Source organism: Rhinoderma darwinii, chromosome 5 (assembly GCF_050947455.1).
Source record: "Rhinoderma darwinii isolate aRhiDar2 chromosome 5, aRhiDar2.hap1, whole genome shotgun sequence".
NCBI classification, from domain to species: domain Eukaryota; kingdom Metazoa; phylum Chordata; class Amphibia; order Anura; family Rhinodermatidae; genus Rhinoderma; species Rhinoderma darwinii.
This window is the reverse complement of record NC_134691.1, coordinates 316,096,696-316,124,087: the sequence shown is the minus strand read 5'-3', so window position 1 is coordinate 316,124,087 and position 27,392 is coordinate 316,096,696. Positions and strand designations below refer to the sequence as shown.

The 27,392-nt window shown below is 42.1% G+C and overlaps 1 protein-coding gene across 4 annotated transcripts in view; it reads left to right on the top strand.

Moving 5' to 3' along the window:
* WAC (WW domain containing adaptor with coiled-coil) overlaps positions 1-27,392 on the top strand; it is a 77,981-nt gene that overhangs the window by 25,848 nt on the left and 24,741 nt on the right. For 3 of the 4 annotated variants that reach the window (XM_075827502.1, XM_075827501.1, XM_075827503.1), the window contains exons 4-7: positions 818-912; positions 2,727-2,842; positions 5,786-5,880; positions 12,123-12,434. In XM_075827502.1, the coding sequence (XP_075683617.1) occupies positions 818-912; positions 2,727-2,842; positions 5,786-5,880; positions 12,123-12,434 (618 nt within the window). The remainder of the gene's footprint in view (positions 1-817; positions 913-2,726; positions 2,843-5,785; positions 5,881-12,122; positions 12,435-27,392) is intronic. The other variant, XM_075827504.1, reaches the window with a different exon arrangement.

Here is a 27,392-nt window from a genome sequence, read left to right as displayed (position 1 = left end):
CAAAGAGGAAAAAAAATGTAAAAAAAAAAAGTATTCTGTCCTCGTATTGTTTTGGTATCGAGAATCGCAATACTACACGAAGTATTGTTATCGAAGTTATAATTCTGATATGGTGACAGCCCTCGTGTTCAGACGAGCGTTTCCAACCTTGGACATGAAAGTCGTTTTTCATGTCTGAGGTTCACTCTTGCGGGACACATTGTCACGTTTTCCCCCATAGACTAGTCTATGGAGGCATGTTATACAGTAAAATAGGGTGTGTCCTATTTTTTTCACGGACCCTTCGCGCGCTCCATTGAAACAGCGGTTGTGTGAACGCCCCCATTGAATTATATGAGTCTGAGTGACGGCTGTTGTTTTAATGGCTGTCACACGGACTTAATACAAGCTCGTTGGAATGAGCCCCTTAGTGGCATTACGGGCTTCTAAATTGAACAGTGCAGGTTGTGCTAAGATTGGATTTCCTTGTGTGCACGTATGACATAGACGTGAACCCAGAGCTGGAGGAAACACAATGCTATTATTTATTATTATGATCCAATCCTTTTTTACCTGGAGTGTAGTGAATCTTCTCCAAGAGACCTCCCAATGTAGGTTTTCTTTTTCCATGACAAATTTGCTATTCCCTTCTATCCTATTTATATAGGCCCTGTCCTTTTGAGATGACCACCTCTGTAGAAGACTATTCTCAATTTTGCCTCAGACTGCAATGCAATTGAAAGCATAAATTGAATGTCACTCGTATTTGGGTTGTAATTTTCTGTGGTTTCAAATGGATGAAAATACTTTCCTAATGATTTTTCCTTTTTGTTTCTAGGGACCAGTTTTTCTCCACAAGAAAATTCACATAACCACAGTGCTCTTCATAGCTCAAATTCACATTCTTCTACTCCAAGCAAGACAAGTGATTCTGTAAGTTATATTGCCGCAACGCAGACTTCTTGACTGGCACTTTATTTCAGTAGTTTTGGCTTTAGACTATCGGATCAGACTATCAGATTGAGCACTGTCCAAAATAGCCACTTTATTGGGTCTAACCCTTTGTCCACAGTCAAGGGTTACCAAAGGTGTGTATGGGGTAGTGTTGGAGCATTGATTCATTTCTGCTTGTAGTTGGGTATGTACAGTCTACACTGAGAACACTCTTTATTAAAGACACTTAGAGATTAGAGCTTCCCTGTATGGAAATTAAACAGGTGACCCCCGTGCTGTATAAAATAAAGTGAGCACGTTTTCCATGTATCGGTTTCATGGTGAATCAACATTAAAATTGGAAAATCAATAAATTTGAGTGACTTCAAACAAGGTATGATCATCATTACTAGACTAGTCAAGGCCAGTGTTTTATAAAGAAAAAAACAGAACAAAAAGGAAAAAACCTGCCAACCTTGGGGGGCTTCTCATCCAATGGTGTCGAGAGTTTACCGGTAATTATGTGATGGAGGGAGAACATTTAGCGCAAGGGGATCCTGTGGATGGCAACAAGTCATTGACGGAAGTGGTCAGCGGAGGATGTCAAGAAAAGTTCTGGCTAACAGGCGGTGCACAGTCAAGCAAATTGCCACGGACTACAACACTGGTGCCACAACTAACCTGTCCAAACACATAACTTGTAGTTCGCATAGATTGGCTATAACAGCCGACAACCAGTTCCAGTGCCAATGCTATCTAAAGGGATACAGAAAGGCAAGACTCCGTGGGCAAAATATTGCAAAAATGAGGTTACTGAGCAGTGAAAAAAAAACCCCACCTGGCCAGATGAAACCAGATGTCTGTGGCACTGTGCTGATTGGAGGGTCAGAATTTGTCAGGTGTGAAAAGTTCAGGCTGGTGGAGGTGGAGTTTTGGTGTGGGGAATGTTTTTTTTTTTTTTTTGGTACATCCTGGGTACTCTGATAGATGTGGATGGATGTTTAAATAGTAGGGCTTTCCGAAGCATGTGGCCGACTAAGTTCATCCCTCATGGCAGTTGTTTACCCTACGGCAGAAGGACACTTTAGGTCCTGTTCACATCACCCTTTGGCTTCGGTTCTGGGGTTCCGTCGGAGGGTTCTGTCGGCAGAACCCCGCAACGGAAAGTGAAACTGACCGCACAGCTTCCGTTTCAGTCACCATTGAACTCAATGGTGACGGAAACATCGCTAATGCTTTCCGTTTCGTCACCATTCCGTCTGGTTTCCGGTTTTCCGACGGAATCAATAGTGTAGTCGACTGCGTTATTGATTCCGTCAGAAAACCGGAAACCAGACAGAATGGTGACGAACGGAAAGCATTAGCGATGTTTTCGTCACCATTGAGATCAATGGTGACTGAAATGGAAGCTGTGCTGTCAGTTTCACTTTCCATTGCAGGGTTCACCCGACGGAACCCCGGAACGGAAGCCAAACGGTGATGTGACAAAAAAGCGATCCTGTCCGCATGCGCCAATATTCCTGCAAACTGTCAACACCTAGTGTAATCTGTCATGACAAATTGCTGCACTTTTGAAGACCAAAGGAGGTCCAACGCGCTACTAGATGGGTGCCTGTAATAAAGTGGCCATTCAGTGTATATAACATTTTGAAGTGTTTTTAATACTAGTAGATTTTGTCACTTTTTGAGGGGAACTTTTTTTTTTAATTTTTTTTATATGAATCTCTGTATTTAATGGTTAGTTCTACTTGTCTGAAAATATCAGATTGTGTACAGTTAGCATTGAATCTTCAAAGTCTCTTTATGCTTTGTAGACATATGAACCTGCAGATGACTGGTCTGAACATATCAGCTCTTCTGGTAAAAAGTACTATTACAATTGCCGAACAGAAGTGTCTCAGTGGGAGAAGCCGAAAGAGTGGCTTGAGAGGTAAACGTGCAAGAAATGATAATGCTTCAATATCTACTATGGCTAAAGATGATCAGCTGCAGATGTCTTAAATGCCACTGTCATTACAATTGTACAAAATTAGGCAATCTATATCATTCCCAAAAATGGGGGAGCAGTTAAGGAGTGCCTGCTTTTTGTTTTTTTGGAGCATGCAACAGAGGTCCGGTTTAAACTCTTACTAGCAATTTTCCTGATGTCTTTAAAATGTCCTGCTCTTACGACAATGGCGCTGTACATTTTAGTGCATCAGGTGCAAATTATTCATGGGGAACTAGAACTGTACCTTGGACCAGTCTTAAAGGCTATGGACACCTTTGAAATCATGCTTGTTTTTATATAAAAGTGTATCAGTGTGATTGGTGCAACTTCCTAAATACACTTTATTAAAAATGCTTTTTTACTTTTTGCGATACAACCACTTTTTATCCTGTATACGGAGCAACTATATCGTTCGCAAAGACCTTAATCCGTCAGGTCCACCGGATTTACGGGTTCAATGTGATCGGGTCCTGCATGTCTGACACGCAGGATCGAGCTGCTAACTATCACATTTAAGTTCATAACTTAGATGTGATCAATTACAGGTGGATCCGACCCGCTGACCTGACGGATTCAGGTCTTGTCAAACAATACAGCAGCTCTGTATACAGAGTACAAAGTGGCTGTATCTCAAAGTAAAAGAATTTAAAAAAAAATAAATAAAAAAAATATATATATATCTATATATATAAAGTTGCACTAATCAGACTGATACACAATTTTATAAAAATAAAATCAACACTGATGTCAAAGGTGTACATAGCCTTTAATATTAGGGACACAACCATCCTTGGGTCGCAGACCTTCTTATCTGACAGCTTGTGTCTTCATAGAGCTTTGCATTTTTACTGATCTATACTTAAAGAGGCTCTGTCACCAGATTTTGCAACCCCTATCTGCTATTGCAGCAGATCGGCGCTGCAATGTAGATTACAGTAACGTTTTTATTTTTAAAAAACGAGCATTTTTGGCCAAGTTATGACCATTTTTGTAATTATGCAAATGAGGCTTGCAAAAGTCCAAGTGGGTGTGTTTAAAAGTAAAAGTCCAAGTGGGCGTGTATTATGTGCGTACATCGGGGCGTTTTTAATACTTTTACTAGCTGGGCGCTGTGAAGAGAAGTAACATCCTCTTCTCTTCAGAACGCCCAGCTTGTGACAGTGCAGATCTGTGACGTCACTCACAGGTCCTGCATCGTGACGGCCACATCGGCAGCAGAGGCTACAGTTGATTCTGCAGCAGCATCAGCGTTTGCAGGTAAGTTACAGCTCCTGCTTAGAGGACGAGCGCTCACAGGAGCGCTCATCAGCCTGATCTGCAGCGACGCCAAAAGACGTCCCTGTAGACTAAGCACCCGCACCGCCTGACGTCAAAAGACAGTGGGCGGTCGGGAAGGAGTTAATTTGCCAAGTGGACGCCAAACACTGTGTGTTCAAATCCGCTTGCAAATTACAAACCTCTTCCATAGACTGAACATTACTTTATAGCTCGGTGTCATCTGCAACAATAGAAATAGTGCTATTAATCCCATCCTCTATCATTAATAAATAAGTTGAATAATAGTGGTGTGTGTGTGTATATGTATTATATTTGTGTGTTGGGGATGTCACGATACCAGAATTTGGGCTTGGATACCGATACTGTGTGTAGTATTGCGATTTCGATACCGAAACGATACTTTTCCAACAGTAATAAAAAAAATAAGTTCTTACATTTTCTGATGTGAGGCGCGTGGTGTAATGATGAATTTTGAATGTGCCTCACATGAATAGTAATTAACCCCATCATGTTTCTCAGTCATAATGGGTTAATGAGTAAGGTACATGATGAGGTTAATTACTATTAATGTGAGGCACATGGAGGTTCATCACACCTCGTACCTCACGATAAGTGAAAAAGCAGTTTTTATTTTATTTTTTCAGTGTACACATCATAAATGACGCAAAAAATTGTTGTGCAGATTATTACGGCCGCGCCAATACTGACTGTGTATTTTATGTATTGAGTCTTTATTTGAATGTTTATTGTAAAAAAGGTGTAGGTGTATTTTTTCTTTTATTATGTTTTTACTTTATTGTTAAACTTTAATGTACTGACCTGTATCTATATGCCATTACATTAGCCTGTGTACGCAAGTTGTTAGGGCATACTTAGGCATGTCCTAACAGGAAATATGTTGACAGCCCTGGGGTCCTTCAATGGACCCTGGGCTGTCTGCCCATATATGGTATGTCCCTCAATCGCGTCACAGGGATTCCCTGTGATGCGATCCAAGGGGCATCCCCGCTTCTCATTTTCCCATGAATGCTGTAGTCCGTTTTGAATGCAACATTCAGGGGAATAGCGGCGGAGATGAGAGGTTCCTCTGATCTCTGCCGTTAGAGTGGGCTGCGGTTGTGTAATAGTCATTGCCCTGCTCCTGACAATAAGTGAGCGCATGGTCAGCATGAGGAGATGCGGCCGGCGCTGCACTAATGAGCGGCTCTTCAGTTACTGAGGACAGAACATGGGGGTGTTTTGCAGTGCGCTCGCCATCTTCTACCTTCAGTGCCGCCGCTCATTAGTGCAGCACTGGTCGCATCACCTCATCCTGACGGTGCGCACTTGTCAGGACTCAGGAGCGGGGCAATGGCTATATCACACAGCTGCAGCCCCGATCATGTATTACTATATGAAGCCGTGCGGTCGTACAGCTCGGTATCGAAATACATAAAATAACGGTATCGAATGGTTTGAGGATGCACAGTATCGAAACAGTATTGAAGTTTTGATTGTGTGTGTGTGTGTGTATATATATATATGTATATATATATGTGTCCTATTCTGGTGATACATTCTCTTTTTTTATTTTCTTTTTAATTTTCTTTCTACTTTTTCACGTAGAGAACAGCGACAAAAGGATTCAACCAAAGTGGCAATTAATAGTTTCCCCAAAGACCGAGACTATAGAAGAGAAGCAATGCAAGCCACCGCTACAGGTGAGTTTCATACTCTTTAAAGCAGGATCGTTTGTAAAAAGGTTTTTTGGTCTTGCACATTTATTGGCTGTTTTTTTTTTATTTGGTTTTTACCACGTGTTTAAATTCCTTTCAAGTGGAAAATGGTATATAGAGGGATATATTCTGGTTTTCCTTGGAGCTACTGTAAAGAATATATTAATGAATTGCATAAAGAAGCTTCTGAATAGAATTTGTGCACGGCTGTGGGAATTTCAAATTCCCTGTGGTTGCCCTGCAGACCCATTAGCAGGCATTTTTAACCCTTTCACAAGTTATAGACTACTGCAAGCAGTCAAAATGTAAGGAGAATCGGGCGTGTTATATTTTAACATGCCTGAACCTTGTGATCCACGGGACATAAGCTGGTGTCCAGGAGAAATAACAGTCGCGTGAATAAGTGTTCTTCTGGCAGCTGTGCAATGTGTGTGGCGACCTTTTAAGGAAGTTAGTACAATAATGTTTTGTTGCCGATGTGCCCATGACTCTTCTTAACCACCCGTGTGATTTGTTAGGGGCATCAGGCTGTGGTTTTATTGTTCAAACGAAAGGTTGTCTGCGTCGTAAATATTGAATGTAACTTTTCAGGTTCAGTTTCACAGTACAGTTTGGATCTGAAGGCTGGGTCCACACAAGCTGTTATTTATTTCTAAAGGTTAAATATTTTTACTGTCATTTATCTTACTAAAAATAAAAATCGCAGTGCAAACCGCAGCAAAATTGATACTTGTAAACCTAGCCTTATACAAAAGTAAATTAATATGAAATTGATGTAAAAGCTCCCTTTTAAAGAAGTTTTCACACAAGAGGTGATCAACTACCAACTACCAGGAACCCCATAATCCTCAGTAAGAGGGAACGTAGCACTTGTTAAAGCGTATCACTGGTTATAAAAAAACCAACAAAGGCTTCTGAATAGTGGAAGAAGAGAGTTAATTCTCTTATAAGTTGTATTACAAAGTTTCTTGTCTACGCTGTCGACTTATGCAAAGCTTTAATAATCAGAGGTACCCTTTAAGTGCTACCGCTCTATTAGTTTTTCTTTTTTACAGCACGCTGCTCCCGTCCACTTGCAGTTCAGGGAAATGCAGCACATTCGTGTTCATTTGAATAGATCTTTGTTGGAGTTCTATGCACAGCTGAACATGACACGTTCTGTGCAGAGAGAAACCCGATTGGTTTCCACCCCTTCGTTCTCAGGGGCCCCAGAGGTCAGATTCCCGCTAACCATGAAGTGTTGATGTGCCATTACTTCTTAAAGGGGTTTTCCCATGAGACAATTATGACACATCCACAGGATATTTCATAAATGTCAGATAGATGTGGGTACCAGCTCTGGGACCAGCACCTATCTCTAGAACGGGGCCCCCTGAACCCCATTCAGCCGCTGTGTGTTGCTGCTGTTTGCTTAACTACTATTAAGTTCTATGAGACTTTTGTAAACCGCGAGTTACGCTGTTTACATAACTTACGACCATATAACGTTTTCCATGGTCGGAAAACGCCTCATTCAGCCGCAACACACAGCAGCTGAACGGTGTTTAGGGGGCCACGTTCTGGAGATCGGTGCGGGTCCTGCATCTATCTGACATTTATGATATATCCTGTGGATGTGTCATAAATGTCTCTCGTGGGAAAACCCCTTTAAGAAGGAAATGTTACTTCAAAAGAAATGTAAGTAAATGTATTTTTTGTAGACACGGGTAGCAGTTGATTGTATGGCATCTGCTTTGTATAGTCATGAGAAGCTTATAAGTGATTTAAGATTAATTGGTCAATTTACGTTTTGTTCGGAGCGCAGCAAAAAAGCCATTTTAACGGCGCATGTCAATGCACCCTAACGCATAAGGGAACAGGTGACTGCTTGATTGTGGATTTCAGCTTAGCAAATGTTACTGTAAATACTCAGCATTTCTCTAATACTCCTATTACACGATTCGCTCCCTTTCTGATCAGAAGTAATTTGTCTAAAGACTGAGCAGCATCTGCAATTCTGTTGATGGTGTACCTTTTGATTTTCCCACTTCTGCTCGAACGCTCCTCATCAGGCAGGATAAAGAGGGCATTTATTTACTATAGGTACATTATGGAATTGCTGAATATCTATTTTCCCCAATATACAAGCAAGGATTCTCTAAAGTTCTCGTCTGGCTAGTTGCACTGTATTTTGTTCATTCATTTTGTATACAGTTTGGTTATTTTGATGGTAGCTTAGTTAGGTTTTTGCTGTAATGTTCGGTAGGTTATCATAGATTGTGATACATGGGTTCTGCTGGTTTGTATATTAGTTGATGCTTGTGTACTATTTTAATGGTCATTATTATTGGTGGTTCTGTGTTGTAATTCAGTGGAAGTGTTCTTGGCAACGCTAGTGGCTGACCGTATCAAGAAAGTAAATTGGTACGGGTACAGGATGCCTTGTATGTGCTCTGTGGGTTTGGAATATAATTGAATACATCCACAGCACAATGTTATTTACAATTTTATTTGTATGAAAATGTTGTAGTAGGCAATAAATGGAGAAATAACTCCGGCTTCGTTCACATCTGTGTCGGGATTCTGTTCATAGGTTCCGCCACACCTCTCAGTCAGGGGGACCCATGAACGGAAACAAAACAAACCATAGCTTTCCCTTTGCATTACCATTGATTTCCATGGTAATGCTTCTATTGCTAATCGTTTCTGTTTGTCTCTGTTCCATAAGGTTTCCGTTTTTTTTTTTTTTGTGTAATCTATAGCGTAGTCTACTACTATAGTGATTCCGCTGAAAAAAACGGAAACCTTACGGAATGGAGACAAACTGAAACCATTGGCAACGAAAGCGTTGCCATTGAAATCAATGGTAATGCAAATGGAAAGCTATGGTTTCTGTTCATGGGTCCCTCTGACGGAACCCATGAACGGAACCACGATGCAGATGTGACGATGCCATACTTCATCCGATAATGGCACACTATTTTTTGGTCCGTTACAGGTTGCTGACAGGCAGCAGATCACCATACTTCTCCCAAATGTGGTTTTCAGTTGAATGTTAACCCCTTCCCGACATCCGCCGGGTGGGGGAATATGGAGCGGGCTCACGGGCTGAGACTGCTCCATAGAGCGAGTGTGTTGGCTGTGTGTTTACAGCCGACCCTTCCGGGTAACGAGCGGGATCCCGTTCGAGCGCTATCCCGCTTGTTTAACCCGTTAAATGCCGCTTTCAATAGCGGTCGCACCATTTAAATTACTAAAAACAGGGGGGCGACCCCCTGTAACGTCCCAACTGCCCACCCCGAGGCGAGATCGGGCAGAGCCGTTGGTTGGCACAGCTGCCTGGGGGCCTGACTAAGTCCCCCAGGTCCGCCATCTTTGTACTCCTATAAAGCTCTGCCTCCAGCAGGGCTTCATGGGTGACTGTAAGAAACGCGATCTACGGCAATACATTAGTATTGCAGTATATCGTGCAAGATCGCTGGTTAAAGTCCCCTAGGGGGACAAGTAAAAAACCGTAAAATAAAGTTGTTTTTTTTTTTAACAAATAAAAAAAAAAAAAAATTAAAAGCTCAAAAAAACCCTATTTTCCCTCAAGCACAATGTAAAAAAATTAAAAAGCTAACATAACTGGTATCGACGCGTCCGTAAAAGTCTGAACTATTACAATATATCATTATTTAGTCCGCACGGTGAACGCCGTAAAAAAATTGAAAAACCTCAATTGCTGTTTTTTTGGTCCCTTCTCCCACAAAAAATGAAATAAAAAGTGATTGAAAAGTCCGTACCCCAAAATGGTACCAATATAAACTGCAGCTCGCCCCGCAAAAAAAAAACCCTCACATGGCTAAATCAACAGAAAAATAAAAACGTTATGGCTCTCCGAATGTGACGACAAAACTCTTTATTTTTAACAATAAGTTTTTTCCTTGTAAAAGTAGTAAAACATAAAAAACTATATAAATTTAGTATCACTGTAATCGTATTGACCCGCAGAATAATGTTAACATGCCGTTTTTACCGTACGATGAACGCCGTAAAAACAAAACCACCCAAAATGTTGAGGAATCTGTGTTTTTTTTCCGATTCCACCCCACATATATTCTTTCTCGTTTCCCACTACATTATATGGTACAAGAAATGGTGCTGAGAATCTACAACTCGTCCCGCAAAAAACAAGCCCTCATACGCCAATATTGATGGAAAAATAAGAGTTATGGCTTTTGGAAGGTGGGGAGGAAAAAACAAACGGGAAAATCCGAAAAATGGCTGTGGCGGGAAAGGGTTAAATAGGTTATCCAGGGGCCAAAAATTGCATTGCAATAATATATTTATGTTAAACTAAGTAACTTACTAATATACTTTAATTAAAAATTCTGTGCTAAATGGTGGAGTTCAAACCTCAGGAATTATCCAGGAAGTGCTGGAGCTTTTCTGATAGTGATGACGCTCTGACACGGCCCCACGTGACTGAGCTCTTGCTTCATGTGCTGTTCGTGAACATGACCGCAAGGGACTGTCACATTGCCTATTGCTTGAGTCCCGAGCAGAGCATCAGGTAGCGCTTTGATCGGGACTCCAGCACTGCTCCCGACGTCCATATTTGGTCAATTCTGGGGTTTCCTATCGCTGGAGTCCCAGAGCAAAGCATCAGCTGATGCTCTGTCTGGGGACTCCAGTACTACTCTGCCAACGTCATTGTCCATATATGAACAGTGATGTGGGCAGAAGTTGTGGAGTCGCCAGGCTGAGCAGCTGATGCTTTGCTCTGGGACTCCAGCGATAGGAAACCCCAGAATTGACCAAATATGGATGTCGGGAGCAGTGCTGGAGTCCTGAGCAAAGTTCTAGCTGATTCTCTGCTCGGGACTCAAGCAATAGGCAATGTGACAGCCCCCTGTGGTCCTATTAGGGTATGTGCACACTTAGTGACCAAAAACGTCTGAAAATACAGAGCTGTTTTCAAGGGAAAACAGCCCCTGATTTTCAGACGTTTTTCGCGGCGTTTTTTACGTCATGTAAAAAAAAAACACGAAAAACCGAGTGGTATGTGTTTTTTTTTTTTTCCTTCTGGGATCTCTCAGGGTGGGATCGTTATACTGACGTATATTAGTCCGACGGAGGCCAAAAGGATACTCCGGTGGGAGACGTTTATCGTGTACGTCAGGAGCTTTCCTGACGTACACGATAAACATAGGGCAATAACGTGATGTGGATAGGGCCTTATGTCCATGACCAGAATGATTTTATAATCGATTATCAGAATTGGTTAGTACCAAGTCTGGTTTCCACATATAGAAGTCTGCTCCATCAGTCACAACTAGTAATCGTTCATATCTATAAATGTTGCGGGACACTATCGTAATACGTTTACATTTTCCCATTGTCCAAGAGCATGGCAAAAATTGCATATATTTGAACTGTTCGTTTTGGGGCTAAATCTTTGCGTCTGTGGCCTGATTAAGACTGCTGTTACCATGGCAACCCAAGAGGAATAAGTAATGTGAACTATAATCACTGCAGCAGTGAGAAGTTCAGGTGGAAGTTGTATATTTAGTGTATTTTATTGAACTATATTTAACCTTTTCACCACAAAGGACATAACCGTTACATCCTGGCAGTAAAGGGCTAAATTTGTCAGCGGGTTTTATTTGTTTTTCATTTAGAAATGGCAAACCTTTATTCGCAACACACAACTGTTTACATCTTGGACAAGTAAGATCTCTGCCTCGATGCTAATCCACAAATGTTTTAATATTTCTCAAAAAGACAACCCCCATTTAACACATCCAAGAATTGCGTGCTTCTTTGTTCTTAACCGCAACAAAGTTCAGTCTTTTTATATGATTCGTACGATTGTACAAAATTAAGAAAAACTTTAAATTCTGTAATTTTTCATCTAATTTCCCCAAATGCAGAAGATCAGTAAAAAATGTAAGTTCTCTAAACCTACCCCCACCCCCAATGATATGTGACTGACAGAAATGAAAAAATGTAAGTTGTCTATTAAATGAAGGGAGCGCAGAACAGTAATTCATGCTCTGACGGGTTATCAGTACAGAACAGGGTTGAGAATTCTGTGTCTTTTCTTTGTATTTGAACACAGTTTCCAATATAATTTAAAGCTGAGCAATTCGGAGCTTTGTACACTGTACATCATTTAACATTAAATGGTCATGTTGCTGTATTAAGCATTTTTTATTTTTTTTGTTTTTTTTTTATTTTTTCTTTCTATAAAAATTCCCAATCAGTTGATGAGAAACATTCCAATGACGCCAGCAGCATGCTTCCACAGAATATCTTGTCGCAGACAAGCCGGCACAATGATAGAGACTACAGACTCCCCAGAACAGAGACTCACAGTAGTGCAGCCCCGGGGCAGCACACAGTTAAACCGGTGGTTCACCCTTCCGCTGCCCCAAGCGCTGTTCCTTCTAGTACTTTTACAGTACAGCCTGATCACCCTCCTCCAAAAAAGTCATTTGACGCAAATGGAGCAGCGGCTTTATCGAAACTGCCTATCCCTACATCTTCCATCCCAGCACAAAAATCGGACAGAAAAGGTAATGTGTGACATTGGGAATACATTCTAATGGGGGGGAGGGAGGAGCACTGCATACCTGTGCAGCATATTTGCATCTCGGTTTCACATTTGCACCAGTGAGTTTGAATTTACTTTTATGAGCGTAGAACAAATTCATAGTTGTTGCTGTTATGTGGCATTATTATAGAGAAGAATTCGCGTGATGTGTCTGCCAGGGTACAGTTTTGTCAGAAGGACCTGTGACATTCGGCATTACTGCTGTGGTCTGATCTAATTATAAAGATACATTTTATTTTATTGATTACTTTAAGAACAAAATCTTAAATTGTAACTACATGTATCTGTACAGCGATGGCGAATCGTTGCTCGCATCTCACTGGCATGTTAGCAGGAAGTGATAAAAATTATTATTGCTATTCAATGTGGTGTGTGTACAATTATTAAGTCGGAAATGGAAAGCAGGTCTTCAAAAAATGGGAAATTCCAGTACTCATGATAGTTCTGTGATTCCAAAAGGTATTCTTCCATCAGGACAGCCCTTTGCCATGTGCCCTCTTGGGTCATGCCTCTATGAGGCAGTTCCGCCCCTGCTTTGGATGACTTTGGCCTGAGCATACTAAATGCCCTCGCATTTGTCCTTCCCTTCCCCTAGTACTGACAGCGGATCACTGAAATTTCAGCTGCCTGACCCGTCTACATTTATAAAAGCAATTATATTGATAGGACCCCCCCTTTACATATTGATGCATTCACCAAGCGTAGATGCTGGATACGTGTATGTGCTTTCTTTCTCATGTAGTTTGTTGATTAACAAGGAACGATTCCTATGGTGAGTCCTGGAATTTCTGTTTTTGGAAAGCTACTTTTCCTGTGTTTAGTACCGTGCACAATAAGGAAATCCTGGTAAATTATAAGAGACCAAAACACAAAACAGCTCACTTAATTTTTTTGAAGGGGTTAAAAGTTTTAATATACTACATTTATTTAGTGGGTTTTTCTACCATATTTCTTAATAGATTGATAAGTGTATCATTTATTTTTTTCAAGCAAGTTTAAAAAAAAAAAAAAAAAAAAAAAAAAAGGGTGTCCATTCATTAGCCAAGCCTAGACACTGCCTCTTACTTTCCTAGAATAAAAACATTGTAGTCCTTATCAGTACTCATATACGGTAGTTCTTATAATTACTAGTGTTCAAAGGAACAGTTGTAGCAATTACATACTGCGTTGGCTAATGCTAAAAGCAGGATCCTAGTAATTCTTTGAAAATATTTTAAGAGGTTGTTCCACCATTGAATATCGTATTCATTGTATAGATCATAAAAATGATTACATTTTTTTTTAATAGCATTTAAGTGGCAAGGAGTTATGACATTTTACTTGCATAGTATCCCACCACATGTCTAAAGTATATAGCAATGTGCTTGTACACCTAACGAGCTTAGTGCTGGTAGACACACATTCTTCTAAACTCTCCCAACAGCCAGTTCTCTGCATAGTGATTCTCTGTTCACGCAGAGCAGCCAATAGAAATGGCATTCTGCCCTGCTTGTCAGGGAAGGAGCAGAGTGTTGGCAGTAGCATGGCAGTATAACTGAGGAGACTCCTCCTGCAGGACAATTAAGAGACAATATTTTCAGCTGCCAGAAGGGGAAAGGAAATCTGCTCAGAGCCCCCCTCTCTCCCAGCAGCACAGATTAGCAGCAGCACCAAGCGGGGCACGGGGAGACAAATTTATGATGATAAACAGTGTTTTGTTCATGCTAGAAACACTGTAAATTACCTCAAAACCGCTATTAACAGAATTTATGGAGACTTTACAGAGAACCTTTTACCTGCCCATACATGTGCAGCATGTAATGGGCAGGGCTGTACGAACCTTTTCTCACTACATTTTTTTTCCTATCTTTCTCGGTTATTTAGATATCTGTGCTGTTATATTTGGCGCTTGATATGTAAATAACCCCCAGAACTGTCAATGGGGTGTGTAACATCTCTGTGACACTGTCCAATCTGCTACGGGCTGTCATAGCAAGAGCTGGAGAGCGTGTGCGCATGCGCAGCTCTGCCGTCACCACGGAACAGAAGAGGAGGAGAAGCATGTGAATTCTTCTGTTCCATGGCGGCGGGAGTAATTTTGGCAGCCACATCGGAGTTGGGTGTGCGCGCTCTCGCTCACTGTTCAGCTCTCGGCAGACAAGGACAAGACTGATCTCTCGCGAGAGATCACGGTCTTGTTCAGCTTGTCTGCCGAGAGCTGAAAAGTGAGAATGTGCGCGTGCATGCTCGCAAAGCACCGAGCTGCGTGTGCGCGCACACGCTCTCCTCTCTTCAGCTCTTGCTATGACACTGTGGCTGATTAACGTCGCTGTGACACTGTCCACACGCCCCCTTGCCAATTATACCCCCCATTGACAGTTTAGGGGGTTATTTAAATATCGGGTGCCAAATCTAACGGCACCGATATCTAAATAATGGAGGCGGATAGGAACATTTTTTGAAGTGCTCCAGTTTGTACAGCTGTGCCCATTACATGCTGCACATGTATGGGCAGGTGAAAGGTTCTCTTTAAGGAATCCAGTATTTAAAACCTGAATTTATATTTTTCTAGTGCATATTTTGAGTATTTTCGTACCTTTTTTTTTTATCTGAGAACGAAGGCTAGGCAGGCATAAATGCCATTTAAATACTACCTCAAGTGATCTTACAATATACCTTTTAGGATTTCCAATCTAGAATTGAAAAAAACCGACAACTAAAACGCGCTACTGTTGCAGTCTGCATATGGTGTCTGAAATTGCAGCCCTTTAATTTCTCCTTGCTGAGATCTAATTAAAACTCTTGAATTTATTACCCTAACAGGGAATTATAAGCAGTCTGTTTCTGTACAGGGCAGTTACTAGCTAATAAAGTCATGTGATCAGTGCAGCATAGGCACGGACTTCAGTGGATTTAAACTTTTCAAACATCTTATGCTGATCTAATAGTATACCTGCTATAGATCAACGTTGTATTTTTTTTTTTTTATCCACAAATTGTGTGAATTTACTGCCACTAGGTGTCTCCCTTCCTGTAAATTCCTCTCCACCCCTTGTCAAACAGTCCAGCCCTGGTTACAGAAGGCCTGAAGGTAGGGGTGTCTCTTCACTGCATTTCCATACAATTCTATGGAGGGGGGAGGAGTGCAGGAGGAGCGAGCACAGAGACCATCTGCATACAAGCCTATGAAGGGGGGAGCTGGAGGAGGAAGCAGAGAGAGACCCAATCGCTGCACACAAGTCTATGAAAAGGGGAGGGTTGAACAGGGGAAGGAAGCAGGATCAGAGTGAGAAAAACACAGGCTGCTGGTAAGATTTGTATGTCCCGCCAGTGCTGGCTTTTCAGCTACACTGCTTGTTACTGCAGTGTAATCTCCATGCTGCAGCTTCTCTTTTATACAGGAGTCTCCCCTTTTGTGTGTGTGTGGTGTGTAGAAGACATGATGGCAGTTAGGCTCTGTCCACTAGCTTAGACACGACTGAAAATTAAAAAGCCTGCAGAGGGGAAAGCTGATAAAAAAAAAATGCTGAATACAAGTCCTATAATGTGTTATTCCTCATGTACGCACACGTATGACAGCTTATTGTGAAAATGAGTTCAAAGGTTCACATAACCTGTAAAGTATACCACTCACAGTGATGTAAGAAAAACAATTACAGAGCAGAACTTCACAATAGTTAAAAGTGTAACTAAACTTGTGACGTAATAAATTTTGAGCGGTGGGGGTCTGAGAACTACGACCCCCATCAACTGCTAAAACGAAGCGGCAGAAGTGCTTTCTGGTGAGTGCTGAGCCGTTTGGTTTCTGATCTGCTTTTCTCAGAAAGCCGGTGAAGCGGTGTACTCAATAGAAAGTCTGGGCCCGTACACCGCTACATTGGCTGTCCGAGAACAACCGATCAGTAACCAAGTGGCTCAGTGCTCACCCAAGTGTTTCTGCTGCTTCATTTTAGAGATCGGTGGGGGTTTCGGTGCTCGGACCCCACTGATCAAAACTTCTGACATTTCAGAAGTTTGTTTGAAAGTTTAGTTACCCTTTAATAGAAGAGAATTCTGTTGCTAAATAACGGCAAGCATCGGTTTATGCTGCTCATACCTATGCAGTAGGAGATGCAACATCCTGCTCTGGCTCTTAGGTTCCCTTCTTCTGTATGGAAGCTGCCTCCTACAGCAATACACGTGAGCAGCCCGCAGCAATGGGCATGATCAGCTCACAGCAATGGGCATGAGCAGCCCACAGCAAAGGGCATGAGCAGCCCACCGCATGGGCCGTGGCTGTGCAGCTGTTTAGCAAAAGAATTCTCTAATCGAACTATTAAGAAAAAATATCTTATGAAGTCCTGTGCTATAATAGTTTTTCTTATATAGTTGGAGGTACACTTGACTGCCTACATGGTAACCACCATTGCTTTACCTTAAATAGATTCTGTGCAAACCTGAGAAACCCTCAAAGGAATGAAGGATTGGAAATTCCAGATAATGTATCTCTCTGTAAAACTACCCTTAGCCTTGTCCCTAACAGATGGCATAATTACTAGAATTACAGCCGTCTCATGGACGAGAATGTAAATTCTCGCTGATCTTAATTCCCCAGACAAACTTTCCTGTGATGAGCATGTCCTCCATTCAGGGTCCCGTTATATTTCAATTGCAGCCTGAGGCCTCCTGCACGTGGGATGAAAGTGTTGCGGATATCTGGATATTTCACAGTGTGTTACAGTAGCAGCAATATGTTTAAGAATTTAAAGAATCTCATCCACACGCTGCGGAAAAAATCAGCAGGGAACACATATGGAAATTGACTTGTGCTGATTCTCAACCTGCAGCATGCAAAATTTATCTTGCGGAAACACTAATGAAATTCCACAGGCATTTTCCTACTGTGTGCAGGAGGCCTATAGTGTGCATACACTGCAGAGGGATTATGGAACATGTTGTATCAGGTGTCAGACGCTCGCAGACCAATGCTCCAGCTTAGTGACTCAAAGGACTGCTGGGGAAAGAATCAACGAAAAATAGATTTTTATACGAATATACTATTAAACTGATGGTAAGAGCTTTTGGTCCTTGCTATTGGGAAAATCCCTTTAAGTATTCTTTTCAATATATACCATATCCACATTCTGCTACTGAAGCGCATAGTTGCTTAAGACAGACCGCTTATTTACTCCGCTCTACATTGTCTCTAGAACAGTGATTCCTTTACATTGATTGCTATGTACAGAGATCCCTCAAAGTATTGCCCATAGGCTGTCGCGTGTATGGACGGTTTTGGTTTTTATGGGCAATAAGGACACCTTTCCTCCAGAGTTGAGCTTTTATTTTCCAAACACTACTGGAAAGTGAAAGGGACTTTCACCTTCATGACTGTATCTTATGAATCAACATTGCCTCCTTGAAGTGCTCGGCTATTGAATCTGCATGTTGATATGGGGCAGAGTAGCATGAGCCTTGGATTACTGAAGTTCTTCATCTTTATCTAAAATAATTGCATGCTGTCTGTTTGTAGGGGGGAGTCTGCCAGTTCTGTGATTACTATGGAATTGGCACTAATTCAACCAGTGTATCGGAGTCTATTTACAGGGAGGGGGTAAAGAGTGGCAAAGGGTAATGTGAGCTAGCAGGCTTGTAGAAACAGTGACTGGGACCGGGCTGCAACTCCACTATCTTTTACATGATAACTTTCCGTTAATCGGAAGGTGAGGTATGTGGTGCAAATGGCTGGGCTTTGCAGGGAAAGGCATCACAAAGGTACTGGATTGAAGAGCACTGAAGTTTTTATTTTTCACTGCGGATACACTTTAACTGAAGGTAGGACACAAAAGTAAACACATTTTACCCACATTTAACAATGCATTTTCGCCTATTTTTTATTTTTTTTTTCTTGCCAAATTTAATTAATACAAGTGTCGTATTGGAAATGAGGAAAAAAAGCGGTGTCCGTAATGTATGTTTAGTCCCACAAGGGGACATCATAAAAAGCGATTGTTTGATCGCTTATATAATACTTTGGAAAACTTAGTATATCAAAGCATTACTTCCTGTCATATGGTGACAGAGGGAACCTTCTCCCTCTATCAAACCACTTAAATGCTGCGGTCGTCATTGATCGTGGCATTTAAAGAGTTAAACAGGCAGGACACCGATCCGGTCTGATAGGCAGGCATTCGTTGATCACACAGGAAGAGCTTCTGTGCCCGCACGATCAGGATGACAAACATGCACATCATGTGTCAAGGGGTTAATTCTATTTATGTAGAATCTAACAATCCTGGTCTTCCCACTGGTCACGGAGTGCTCACAAAAAGGCGAACCCTTCCTGCTCTGTAGAGCTCAACATACAGCGTGTGCTGCGTGCACTGGGGGCAGGGTCAGCAGTCATCAGACAACAGGATTACAATGAACAGTGACGCCTCTATTACAAAGTTGGAGACTGATAACGCAGGATTACACCATTGACCATAAGTGATGGGGACAGCTCAGCTCTGCCTCCCCCACCCGTTCATGACCCAGCATGTACCAACAGATGCCAAGAAAGTCACTCACCTACTGACTTCTGCCCCAGTTACAATGTCACTTCAAAACCTACGTTAGGGAGCGTTTATAGAAAGTGTGTTGTGTGGTTGTGCTGATCACCTTATGTGAAGTGCTCTTAGCTGTTGTCACAACCAACATGTGGCTCTCTGGCACCTGCAGTTTTCATCTGAAAATGTTACTGTGTACCAGTGACGTCAGAAACCTATTACTGGCTTCTGCTATTTGTTTCCTGGGTCAGGATCATATAACTGACATCCGTTACTATGTTCAGTCTAGACTTTGCACCTCCACAGTATCGCTGATGATCTAATGTTTTGCATATTAAAGTTTCCTGTTTAAAGAGGCTCTGTCACCAGATTTTGCAACCCCTATCTGCTATTGCAGCAGATAGGCGCTGAAATGTAGATTACAGTAACGTTTTTATTTTTAAAAAACGAGCATTTTTGGCCAAGTTATGACCATTTTTGTAATTATGCAAATGAGGCTTGCAAAAGTCCAAGTGGGTGTGTTTAAAAGTAAAAGTCCAAGTGGGCGTGTATTATGTGCGTACATCGGGGCGTTTTTAATACTTTCACTAGCTGGGCGCTCTGAAGAGAAGTAACATCCTCTTCTCTTCAGAACGCCCAGCTTCTGCCAGATCACGCTGTGACGTCACTCACAGGTCCTGCATCGTGACGGCCACATCGGCACCAGAGGCTACAGTTGATTCTGCAGCAGCATCAGCGTTTGCAGGTAAGTCGATCTTACCTGCAAACGCTGATGCTGCTGCAGAAGCAACTGTAGCCTCTGGTGCCGATGTGGCCGTCACGATGCAGGACCTGTGAGTGACGTCACAGATCTGCACTGTCAGAAGCTGGGCGTTCTGAAGAGGATGTTACTTCTCTTCAGAGCACCCAGCTAGTGAAAGTATCAAAAACGCCCCGATGTACACACATAATACACGCCCACTTGGACTTTTACTTTTAAACACACCCACTTGGACTTTTGCAAGCCTCATTTGCATAATTACAAAAATGGTCATAACTTGGCCAAAAATGCTCGTTTTTTAAAAATAAAAACGTTACTGTAATCTACATTTCAGCGCCTATCTGCTGCAATAGCAGATAGGGGTTGCAAAATCTGGTGACAGAGCCTCTTTAAGGTCCTTTTCCACGAGCCCATTTTAGCCGGCACAACTAGCGCCGATCAACGAAACAGCTCGTTGATAGGCGCTCGTTTGCTTCTTTTCACAAGGAGCCATGTGTAGAGACGAGTGCTTGTTACTGCGATTGCTCGTCCCTATGCATTTGTATTTTGTCGGCAGTTCGTCCCCCTGCTTACAGGGAGATGTGCTGCCCACAACGATAATATTTTGGGCGTTTAAAACGATGCAATCAGCCGATAAACTACCGTTTGCCCATTCATCGGCTGATCGTTGGCCTGTTTACACGGCAATTATCGGGAGCCAACATTGTGAACACTCGTTTGCTTGATAATTGCCTGGTGTAAAAGGGCTCTTAGTTTCAATTGCTTTTACAGTTAATAAACTCGTAGACCAATACATTTATACGCTATTATTTGATTTTAGTTATATATTTCACTGGTGGGTTTTTGTTTTTTTAGTTTTCCGTGAGCAAATTGAGCTAAAAAGAAAGAAGGTTGTGAAGACTTGATGTACAAAGTATATGAAGTCTAACAACGGGACGTGCTACATCAGCTTGAATTTTGTTACAGGGGCACCAGTGGTGAAAAAGTCTCTGCACCTTTCAGATGGTGAAACTACGTCCTTCATGTTAATGTGGTTACACGTGGCCTGATGCTGGAACCGCAGTCAGTCAGTTGTGAGATTCTCAGATTGTCATCAATGTCATTGTAGTGTGTTCGGTAATGGTATTGGCATCTCCTGTCACGTTTAGGACTTCAGTTTTTTCATGGTTTGCAGTAGATGTGCCTGGATTATTTCAGGCCCTAAGCCTGTGTCTACTTTGATTTGTGTGTTATACCGCTTTGTTTTTGTGCTTTGGTTCTTCTGCAATACACCTGAAATAACCATTCTGGAGTATCTTTTCCTAGAACTCCGTATTGTGCCATTCCTCTGTTATTCCTCATGAAAATGTATGTGCTACAGCAATAATATGCTCACATCATTGCGAATGTATGTTGCCTAAAACAACAAGCTTTGGCCACTAATCTTTTTTTATTTTTTATCTGCTCTCGTGCTTACAGCTCCTAGCCAAACCTGTATGTATCTCCCTTGTTAAACGACCTCTAATTCTTGGTACTATGACTAACCGCTAAGAATAAAGTTTTTGCTGGTTTGTCGGTTACCATAGAGATGCATAGGTCTGCTTTAGAGATTCTGCATCCAATACTATATATGGATGCAGCATTTAAAAGGGTGGAATTCTGCTCTGGTTATCCAGGCCCAAAAAAGTACACCTGATCATGAAAGGGGTTAAGCGAATAGGTTTAATGTATTTACACTCCAGCAGCACTTGTTGAATGAAATTATCACTGGCAGCCCATGTGATGTATCTATAGGTGTCAGTGACACCCCCCCCCCCCATGCTGAGTTGCTTCAATAAACTCCCAAAGTGAATAGAGAGCTGTGCCATTAATGTCTAAAATTAGAATGTCCCTTAAAGAGGCTCTGTCACCAGATTTTGCAACCTCTATCTGCTATTGCAGCAGATCGGCGCTGCAATGTAGATTACAGTAACGTTTTTATTTTTAAAAAACGAGCATTTTTGGCCAAGTTATGACAATTTTTGTATTTATGCAAATGAGGCTTGCAAAAGTCCAACTGGGCGTGTTTACAGTAAAAGTACAACTGGGCGTGTATTATGTGCGTACATCGGGCGTTTTTACTACTTTTACTAGCTGGGCGTTCTGACGAGAAGTATCATCCACTTCTCTTCACAACGCCCAGCTTCTGGCAGTGCAGACACACAGCGTGTTCTCGAGAGATCACGCTGTGACGTCACTCACTTCCTGCCCCAGGTCCTGCATCGTGTCGGACGAGCGAGGACACATCGGCACCAGAGGCTACAGTTGATTCTGCAGCAGCATCAGCGTTTGCAGGTAAGTAGCTACATCGACTTAACTGCAAACGCTGATGCTGCTGCAGAATCAACTGTAGCCTCTGGTGCCGATGTGTCCTCGCTCGTCTGACACGATGCAGGACCTGGGGAAGTGACGTCACAGATCTGCACTGCCAGAAGCTGGGCGTTCTGAAGAGAAGTGGATGATACTTCTCGTCAGAACGCCCAGCTAGTAAAAAGTAAAAACGCCCCGATGTACGCACATAATACACGCCCAGTTGGACTTTTGCAAGCCTCATTTGCATAAATACAAAAATGGTCATAACTTGGCCAAAAATGCTCGTTTTTAAAAAATAAAAACGTTACTGTAATCTACATAGCAGCGCCGATCTGCTGCAATAGCAGATAGGGGTTGCAAAATCTGGTGACAGAGCCTCTTTAACCACAAGAAATATGGTCGGACAGCTCTGGGGTCCTTCAATGGACCTTGGGCTGTCTGCTCATACAAGTTATGGGCTTTAATCGCATCATGGGTTTTCTGTGATGCGATCAAAGGGCAGTCCCCCCTTCTCTGTCCCATCCCCCCTCTTTCTCTTACTTTGAATGCCACGATCAGCTTTGATCGGCATTGAAGGGGTTAACGGCTCTGTATTACAGCCGTTGCCCCGCTCCCGAGCGTACACTGCTGTTACACACGACGAGAATGCTCGTCCTAATGCGCGAAGTACCCTCTGCTCAGGGCGAGCATTCTCGTCCTGTGTCGGCAACTAGTTAAATGTCCCAGAAGTGACCTTATGCGCCCTCATGGGTCACACGTTAATGTTTTATTAATACAAATTGCTGGTCAGCACCGTTGTGGTATTGTTAGTGTCTCCTGGCGTGCATATGACACTGGTATTTGGCCACATGCCAGGAGAACGCCAAAAATATGAAGGCTGTGTCCCGCCACTAACGACGCATCATTGGAGTGGGCGTCCAATCAGTGTTTCGAACATCAAAAGTGAAGGCCACGGCTAGTACCCACCCCTTCGTGATGTGCGACCAATCCTAATACTGGATGAAATAGCGTGCTTAGTTGCTTGGGGAACCACAAGCCTTGCTGTCCGATACATCCGCTGTAGATGCATATTGCTCTATCTAAAGTCCCAATGCCATATTGCTGTTCCTATATGCTGTATTAAGGAAACCGTACTGGTATTATAAGGCTATGTTCGGAAATACCTTAAAAATAAAACGGACAATACTTATGATGCCCTAATTAAGTCACCTAATTTTACACACAAATGCTGTATGTATTTATCAATTTAGTACTGCCAGCTCCCTAGAAAAGGACCACTGGAGCAATTTAATAAGATTAGCGCTGTAATGTAGGTGACAACAGTGGTTTTTATTTAGAAAAACGATCTATTTTCACCAAGTTATGAGCGATTTTAGCTTTATGCTAATTACTTTCTTAACCCCTTAATGACCAGCCCATTTTAGACCTTAATGACCAAGCCATTTTTTACGTTTTTCCATAGTCTCATTCAAAGAGCTATAACCTTATTTTTATTTTTGCGTCGACCTAGCTGTATAAGGCCCCATGCACACGACCGTGCCCGCAATCACGGCCCGCAAAAAGTATGGGAGCACGGCCCGCAAAATGCAAAAGAACGGACATGTTCCATAATTCCCGGAACAGTTCCACGGCACGGACACCCTTCCGTAGTGCAACGGAAAGGTGTCCGCGTTCAATGAAAGTGAATGGGTCAGTTTTTGCGGACCGCAATTGCGGTCCGCAAAAACTGAGGTTTTTTACGGTTGTGTGCATGGGGCCTAAGGTCTTGTTTTTTGCGGAACAAGTTGTAATTTTTAATAGCACCATTTTGGAGTACATAGAACTTATTGATTTTAAGTTTTTGGGGGGGGGGGGGGGAGGAATAGAATAAAACCATCAATTTGCCACACTTTTTTGCGTCCTAAATTTACGACCTTTACCGTGTGGTATAAATAACACCATAACTATTCAGTGGGTTGTTGCGATTGCAACGATTCCAAATTTGTATAGTTTTTGTATGTTTTACTAATTTTACCCAGTGAAAACACTTTTTTTTTTTTTTTTTTTTTTCTCTTCAAGATTATCTGTTTTTGTCTCTCCATATTTGAAGAGCCGTAACGGTTTTTATTTTTTCGCAGATGCAATTGTAGGAGGGCTTTTTTTTTTTTTTTGCGGGACGACTTGTAGTTTTTATGGGTACCATTTTGGAATAGATGCGACTTTTTGCTCACTTTTTACCATATTTTTTTTTTTTTTAAGGCTGGATTCAAAGAAAACTGCAATTTTTGCATGTTTTTTTTTTAATTTTATATTTTACGACATTCACCGTGCGGGGTAACTTATATAATAACTTTATAGTCTGGGTCGTTACGGACGCGGCGATACCAAATGTGTAACTTTTTTACTTTATGTTGTTAATAATAAAGCAGTTTGTTAGGGGGAAAAGTGGGTTTTTCAGTTTTTGTTTTTTTTTCCACTTTTTATTTAACTTTTTTTTTTTTACTAGTCCTACTAGGGGACTTCACTATGCGACTATCCGATCGCATTTATAATACACTGCAATACTTCTGTATTGCAGTGTATTATGACAGTGTAAAACGGACAGGCATCTGCTAGGTCATGCCAGAGGCATTTACTACAGGCAGGCCTGGGGGCCTTTATTAGGCCCCCGGCTGCCATTGGAGACACAGACACTTGGCGATTTTATTGCTCGCTGCCGGTGGGATGAGAGGGAGCTCCCTGCGCTTCTCCATAACGACTCCGATTCGGCACACACTCTTGCGCGCCGCATCTGACTGGCTAAACGGGTACGATACTAATATCTATCTCACACGGTCGAGCAGGGATGCCCCCAGCCCTCTGCTACTTCCAGTAGCTGAGAGCAGGGAGGTTTGACAGCTCCCTGCTCTGTTTACTTATTCCGATGCAGTGACGTAAAAAGTCTATTGCATCGGAATAAAGCCCGTTAGTGACTGACGTAAAAACACTATGGGGCGGTCACTAACCAGTTAATGGACAACTGGGTGTGTTTTTACTTTTGACCAAATGGGTGTTGTAAAGAGGAGTGTATGATGCTGACCAATCGGTGTCATACACTTCTCTCCATTCATGTGATCAGCGCATAGTGACCCTGCGTTGTTCACTATGTGCAGTCTCATACTCGCTCATTAACGTTACTGGAGTGTCTCGACAGTGAATAGACATGACTACCAGCCAGGACGGGATGTCTATTCACAATCCCGACACTTCGGTAATGTTTCTGTGGTACTTACAGCCCAGCAAGTGTAATCTCGCGAGATCACGCTGTAAATGACAGCTTACAGCGAGATTACGCTTGCTGTGCTGTAAGTACCACACAAATGTTACCAGAGTGTCAGGATTGTGAATAGACATCCTGTCCCAGCTGGAAGCAATGTATATTCACTGTCAAGACACTTCAGTAACGTTAATGTGTGTGTATGTGACAGCACATAGTGAACAACGCAGGATCACTATGTGCAGAGTAAATTAATGGATAGAAGTTTGACGCTGAATGGTCACTGTTTGGTCAGCGTCATACACTCCTCTGTACAACGCCCACTTAGTCAAAAGTAAAAACACGCCCAGTTGTCCATTAAGAAAGTCATTTGCATTAAGCTAAAATAGGTCATAACTTGGTGAAAATAGGTTGTTTTTCTAAATAAAAACACTGCTGTTATCTACATTACAGCGCCGATCACATTATGTAGGAGGGCACTTATAATGTGGTGTCAGAGCCTCTTTAAGGGATATAAACCCCAGTAGTGTACCCTTCACAGAATGCAGGTGTAGGAGATGTGTTTATTGGGACCCATTTATTTGAAGATCTCCATCCTAAAAATCCATTGTGCCGCCTCCTGTAAAATTATTTTGTCCCAATTTCCACCTCTAATGTGTTCCCGCCCCTAAAATCTTAATATGGTGGAATCACCCTGGTGGCATTCCCATATGTCAGGAAACTGAAGCATCCTCCTTTCTGATTACGTCACATATATGGTCCCTAATTCTCCTTCTAAACTCCCTTATTGTCTTCCCTACACGTTGAAGATTGCAAGAGCAGGTCCTAAGATAAGCAACCCCTCTGGTTTTGTAATTGATGAATAATCTATTATCATAGACCTTTCCTGTCTAATTACTCTTAAAGGTTTTGTTGCTATAGATAAAATCACAGGCTTTGCAGGCACCACATCTAAATGTACCTTTTAAAGCTTGTGGTCAAGCAAGTGGTTATCTTCTGTGCTTGTAGGTGACTATGCACCATTCCATCTGATGTTTCGTCACCTTCTATAGGTGACAGAGAGGTTGTCAACCACCAGCCTACCGATATCGGGATACGCCTTGAGGATACCACAATATGTTTCTAGGATTCCTCGAACTTCTTGGCTGGCTGAGTCCTAGGTCCCTATGACTCCAATTCTCTCCTTTTCCCAGATGTTTCTTGGAGATCAAAAGTTGATCTCTATTAAATCCAAGGGCATGCTGATATGCAGTCTTCAATACTCCCTGTGGGTGACCTCTCCATTTAAAAAGTCAACCCAGGATTTAAGAGAAAGTTTCAAAGTCTGAAATTCTGGAACAATTACGCTGTGCTCTAAGGCATTGCCCCTTCGGTATACTTTTTCTTGAGTGCTTTAGGATGCCAACTTTCCTAACGTAGCTAGTTGCTGTATCCTTTCTATACGTATTTGTTTGCATGCATCCAAGCTCTGTTTTTATTGATTCTGATGTCCAAAACTGTAATGTGCCTTTCCACAATCTTAGATGAAAAATATAATCTCAGGTTATTTACATTGAGAATAGACGCAATTTCATTGAATTTCTCTTTCGATCCTGATCATGAGATCCGGACATCTTCAATGAATCCAAGCCAGAGAAGGATGGATGATGTCCACGTTTCCATCTCCTTATAAAAGACCACTTCTCTTTCCCACCAGCCCAGATAAAGGTTGGCGTACGATGGAGTGCATGGGCTGCCCATGGCCACAGTTCTGAGCTGGTGTCAAACAAGAAAAAGTTGCGAACGTAAGCAACTTGACCCTGAATTCATTAGGGGCGTTAAACTGGGTCCCTCTACCTAGAAGGAAGCTCTCCACAGCCCTGCACCCTATATCATGGGGAATAGAGCTGTAGATTCCCTCAACATCTAGGCTGGCCAATAATACGCTGTTTACACATTGTAAATCTTCCAATCTTCCAATTTTATCAGTACATTCATTGTGTCTCTCACATGCAATGGAAGATTCGTGATCAGGGATCTCAGAATATTGTCCACATACATACTGGCATTCTGGGAGACCCTGTCTATCTCAGACACAATGGGGTGACCCTT